This window comes from Argiope bruennichi, chromosome 2 (assembly GCF_947563725.1).
Source record: "Argiope bruennichi chromosome 2, qqArgBrue1.1, whole genome shotgun sequence".
Lineage (NCBI taxonomy): Eukaryota > Metazoa > Arthropoda > Arachnida > Araneae > Araneidae > Argiope > Argiope bruennichi.
In genome coordinates this window covers 72,967,130-72,973,129 of record NC_079152.1, presented here as the reverse complement: position 1 = coordinate 72,973,129, position 6,000 = coordinate 72,967,130, and the positions used below count along the sequence as shown (strand labels likewise).

The 6,000-nt window shown below is 25.9% G+C and overlaps 1 protein-coding gene across 1 annotated transcript; it reads right to left on the bottom strand.

The window, feature by feature from the left end:
• Positions 1-458: 458 nt before the first annotated feature.
• On the bottom strand, positions 459-5,978 carry LOC129958228 (synaptic vesicle membrane protein VAT-1 homolog). The gene is made up of 7 exons (XM_056070519.1): positions 5,757-5,978; positions 5,409-5,668; positions 4,605-4,815; positions 3,913-4,083; positions 3,734-3,823; positions 3,022-3,266; positions 459-1,229 (listed from the first exon to the last, which is right to left on the bottom strand). The coding sequence occupies exons 1-7, from the start codon at positions 5,761-5,763 to the stop codon at positions 1,122-1,124; spliced, it is 1,092 nt and encodes a 363-aa protein (XP_055926494.1). The 5' UTR covers positions 5,764-5,978; the 3' UTR covers positions 459-1,121.
• Positions 5,979-6,000: the final 22 nt, after the last annotated feature.

Genomic DNA, 6,000 nt, shown 5'->3' with positions numbered 1-6,000 from the left:
AATAATGCTCGGACAAATATTAATGGGGTAGGGTTGGGGAAAGAGTAATGAGGAAGGAAAATGTATAGCTTAATCACTTATCTAAATACAAGTTGATACTTCCTTTTCCACTTACACTCCAATTCATTTAAAAGTCTTCAAAATATTTGTTATAAATCAACACATAAAAATTCATCACACAAAGACAATTTAAAGTTATATCTTCAAAAATATGGCCACCTGAAGCAAGAGAAAACAATTTACATAGTTAATAAAATATGTTATGGAATTACATTTTAAATGATCAGATATTTCATTCAGACCATCATATTTTATAGTGAATTTAAATACAAGAAATTAGTTTATAAACTTTTTTTTATTAAAATATAAAAGCTATAAAAATTTTATACATTCAATATGAAATTAAGACTATAAAAATTACAATTTCTCAATGCATTTTTTTTTCATTAAGAAAATTGTAATTAACATGAGATACAATAAAAAGGTATATAAAAATAAGTAAAAAATGAAATAAGTAATATAAAAGCATAGAAAAATAGTATAAAAGCACAGAAATGTGAACTATTTTACATAGCTCATAATTTTCAAAATTATGAAACAATTCTTTCTGTAAGCACTACATGGCAGTAAAAATTGGCACATTCTAAATATTTATAAGGCACTTGTAAATGCTACAAGAAAGAGTAATTCAACAATGAAATTTTAAAATTTAAGGCCTTTTTATGTACATTTAATGAAAGACAGAATTAGAGAAGAGGGGCAAATAAAATTACATTGTATAACTGCCCGAATTCTGAGACTCAAAGAAGAGAAGATGCACACAAAATTACTCAAAAGTACTGGCAGTAAATTCAGAAATAAAATTTCTCTCTGTAATATAAATGAGAATTATTTTCTTAAATGACATTCTTTTTTTCTTTGTTTATACTAAAAGCATTTTAAAAAATTGAAGAGCTGGAATTTAAAAAAATGTCATTTTACATTTCATGGCAAACCACATCTGAAAATACCACCCTTCTAAATATGTTAAGAACAGACATTACAATGCAAAATGAACTTAAAAATGGATAAAAAAAAATAGCTGCAAGAATATAAAGATGCATTATAAACTTCAGCCCAAGTTAATTTTGATACAATTCCACTTTAGATAGATTATCTTCTTTCTTTGGCACCAATATGATTTTTCCAATATTTTTTCTTTCCACCATACATTTTGTAGCTTCTGTTACCTGTGAAATAAAAGAGGTAAATTTAAGTTGTAAAACTTTTAAACTACTATCATCAGTATGTTATAAATTTATGCAATTTTGTTACAAAAATTCAGAATGTGATTTCAAAAGATTTATCAGAAATATGATGACTTATTGATGTGCAATAAAGCACATTTACTTTCTCCTGTATATTAAACACAAGCCCTTTTTATATATACACCATCAAAAGCTCATTTCAAAAAAAAAAAAAAAAACCTTAAACAATTTGTATTGTAATATCTACAACTATGATATAATTTTATTCAATACTAATGACCTTTAGCAAGCAATTGTTTTACTCAAGATATAGGTTACATTTAATTTTGGTTTAATCATTTGGATACAAATTTTATTTCCATGATTCTGCTAAATTATCAGACATTAAAATCCCGCTATTTAAATTGTGTTGCATATATTTTGTTTATTGTATACATGAACTGCTTTAAAGAGACAATCCTATAACATTATTACAGAGTTGTTAAGAATGTACATGTGCAGTTTATCTATCTTCTAATATCATGGCCCTGAAACTTGTTTATTCACCTTGTACATAGAGATTAAACAGATTTTTTTTTTCTTACAACAATGGATGATAATTAAGCAATAAAATATTTATGGAAACTACGAATATGGTTCGACTTTCAGGGCAACATTATAATCTATGATTAAAAATTAGCAATTGTTAAAAACACCTAAATTTCAGAAAGAGTCTACATGACTATTAAATTGACATCACTGAAAAGATAATTTTTTGAATTTTAAGATGTAAAAACCATTTTTGTGTTGTTTTTTTTATTCCGTTGTAGTTTTATTCCGTTATATTGTAGTATTTATTTATTTATTATTATTGTGTTGCCATTTTTATTCCATAATAGCCTTAAAAATTATTGCAGGAAAATGACAAAATGCAACTTAATTTTCAATCAATTTTTTTTTTTTTAAGTCGCTCCAAGGTGCACATTCCCACCCTCCAAGCATAAATATGCCGAATTTGGTCAAATGGTCGGGCCTTACAGCAACAACATATACACATTCATCTTTATTGTAAGTAGAAATATGAATGCAATAGTTTTTATGAGTCTAAATAATCTTATACATGATATAAATATTTTTAAGATCAGCATAATCTGTAACTTAATGCAATATATATATATATATAATATTATGAAAATGAGTGATAAATTTCTATATTTTTAAAAAGAAGTAGTTCATTTGATTTTTTTTAATGTGTGGTTGAAAAAAATTACCATGAAATTTTAATCTGTTAATAATAAAATTCTTAAAAATATTTCATAACAAGCTCAAGCATAACAAATCAATTTCCAAAACTACCCCCCTCTCCCAAGAAAAAGTTATAATATTTAATGATGAATGTATATAATAAAAAATATATATAAAAAAATTATTTTCATCCCAAAACAATAACAAGTTATACTATTGATTATTTTTCTTCAAAACATTTTTAAGAAAAAGAGCAAATTAAGAAAATTATAGAATTTAAAACAGGATTATAGTATACAAAAGTAAACCCTTATTACTAAAATAGAGAAAATAGATGCATACCAAGAACTTATTAATATATATTAACTTATTTAGAATTTACCATTTAACAGTTTTCATTATCTTACAGCCTTCAGAATGTGACGTTTTATAATCTTTAAAAACGTGATAAAAGTTCTCAATTTGGATATTAAAAAAAAAAAAAAATGCTACTTTATTTATTCCGACTGATAATCTAAAAAATTTTGAATTCAAATATTTTATTATTTACCTCATCAAAAGACCATAATGAATCAATTCTGGGTTTAATCTTTCCTTCTTCATACAGTTGCATCACCTTTTCAAGAGTAGCTCTAAATACATCAGGATCATTTTCAAAAAGATTATTGATACTCAACCCACATACAGCATGGTTTTTGGTGATCATGTCCAAAATATTAACATTTTTAGTTTGCCACCAAACTTTTAGAGTCCTTAAGATACTTCTTTTCTCGCCAGTAATCATACTACTGATACCTAATAATAATAAAAGTGAAAAACATTAAGAAACAATTTTCTTTTTAACTGTAAAAATTCAAGAAATTGCTTAAAACAATAGTTCCAATACACAAGTATAAAAATTTACAATACTTTTCAAATAAGCACATGGTAGTAGTGATTAATACCCAGATACATCATGCTAATTTATTGACTAACGACATGCTATTCTGTTTAAAGTTTGTCAGTACAAAAAGTACCAATTTTATTTTATCTTGCTGTTAAAAATACCAATTGAGCTTTAAAAAAATAAAAATGAAAATATATTTAGAAATTATCAGCTTTTTTTTATTTATGGCAATTTTTAAATATTATGCCGATTATATAATCCTTATTCATCTGTAAATGAAGATTATATTGATATGTTAATCTTATTATGTTCAATACTTCAAATTACATCAATATTATAAAGTTCTCATATTAAAAAATGTTTGAGTAATAATTACCTATATGTACAATACGCCCCATACTTTTCAAGCATTTTTGAGCTCTTATGAAATCATTGCCAGATAGACAATCTAGAATAACATCAACACCTGCAAATAGAAAGGATAATTAAAATCTAAATTATGATTGCTTCTAAAATATAAACTAATCAATATTAAATTTTTGCATGCATAATCACCACGAGGAGCAATCTTTAAGACTTCATCTACAAAGTCACAATTTTGATAGTCAATAGCATGAGTTACTCCATTTTCTTTAATTAATTCGTGTTTGCTTGCAGATGCTGTTCCAAAGACTGTTACATTTCCTACACTTTTTGCAATTTGTGTGGCAGCCCAACCTACTCCTCCTAGAAAATTAGAAAAAAATTAGTTGTAAGCATTTTGATTGTAAAATTAAATGCAAACATTTCTGGAACTCGAAAATCTCTTCTTTTATTTAGAACCATTAAAACAAATTCACATCATGTTTGAAATATGCATATCAAGAAGTAATAAGATTTATATACAAGCTCCGATTTATCTTTTATATCATTAAATGAAATGCATACATTTTTTTTCCCTAAGTACTGAACTTTTTTTTTTCTTTCCTAAATTAAAACTTTACTACTTTCATTAATTAGGTATTTTATAAATTTACATTAAACATTCAAAATTACACAAACTTTTAATTAATAAATTATGTATAATAATAAAATAACTGTTTATTAACAAAATGATCAAAGTCTTTTATTCTACTTCATTGTTCTTTATTAAGAAGATACGAAAAAAAGTTATTCTATATGTTTTTCGCCCAAGCTTTATTACATTTTTACAAAATTTTAATAGTTTCAATAAGGCAAAATATTGTTAAAAAATATCAACAATATACCTGCAGCTGCTTGAATGAGGACACTCTGCCCTGGTCTTAAATTTCCAAAGTCCATCAAAACCAAATAGGCTGTTAAGTAATTATTTACAATTCCATTTGCTTCAGCAAAAGTCATATTTGAAGGTATTGGATAACACTGAGATTTGTGAATGTGTACAAATTCAGCCCACATTCCATACGAATAATTCCAACACAAAACACGATCTCCTATCTAAAAAGTGAAAGTGAGTCATAAATAACATATGCAAAATTCAACTGAAGTTAAAATTATATGCTTTTATAAAATTTCATCATCCTACATATTAATACAAACTTTAAATATTAATATACATTAATAAATATTCTCAGAAATTTTTAAAAGATAAATATTGCAAAATACAAATATCCTTCAATTAAATCTTTAATAAAATGTGCTCTTTTAAAATAATGCAAGTAGGGAGGGAAAAAAAGAAAGAATGGGACATTTTTAAAAAAATGCAATACATTTTTTTTTATTATTATTAAAAGTTAATCTGTAACTATTTAATCCTCATTAAGCATGTTCTGCATACCACATTACTTTTTTTTAAATTAAAAATTTCTTAACATTTATGAAACAATTTACACATTAAACAGAATAATACAAAGTGTGTGCTTTATACCAATATATTTAGGAATTTATAAAAGAATAGACATTTATTTAATGACTATTCATACAGTGGGAATTTATACAATGAATAGTCATTAAATAAAGTACTTTCAAAGGTTAAACAATGTTAATCGATTGTGAAATCATACAAGAATAGAATGGACGCCCTTACTTACTTTAAATTCAGTAACATTAGGTCCAATTTCTGACACAACGCCCGAGGCTTCCATACCAAGAACAAATGGAGGTTTCATACCCTTATAGGTATAGATTCCTTGTCTTACATACAAATCAGAAAAGTTCATACCACATGCTTTTATTTCAACAACTATATGATTTTCATCTGCTGGTTTTCTTGAGATGCTTTGGATTTTTAATTTATCGTAACCGCCAAAGCCGGTGAGCATTATCGCTCGGTTAGTTTCCATTTCACAATCTATGTAAGAGATAAGTTATATAATATTAATCACCCTTCAGATTCAAAAATTTTCAAAACTGAAAAATAATTAAAATTTTAAACTTACCAGCCATGCTGTTTCCGAACAATTAATTTTATATCATTCAACAAGACTTGCAAATCGAGTTTCAGTTGTCTGCTGCAAATTTCGGATTTTGTACTGCCAGCGGATTGCCGGAGGGAAAAATTCCGACAGTCACATGGCTTTATGTTTATGACTTCTGTCAAAGATATAAACATGTGCTAGTCACCATATCAGTATAGTGGTTATAACACAAAGGTGTCAAGTTTCTGAATGAATTATTTTTTAC

Bases quoted from the DNA above. Each gene is read 5' to 3' on its own strand.
- LOC129958228 (XM_056070519.1), bottom strand. The intron at 4,084-4,604 runs GTATATTGTTGA...CTAATTTTCTAG, and splicing joins CCTCATTCAAGCAGCTGCAG to GAGGAGTAGGTTGGGCTGCC. The intron at 3,824-3,912 runs GTGATTATGCAT...TTCTATTTGCAG, and splicing joins CTTAAAGATTGCTCCTCGTG to GTGTTGATGTTATTCTAGAT.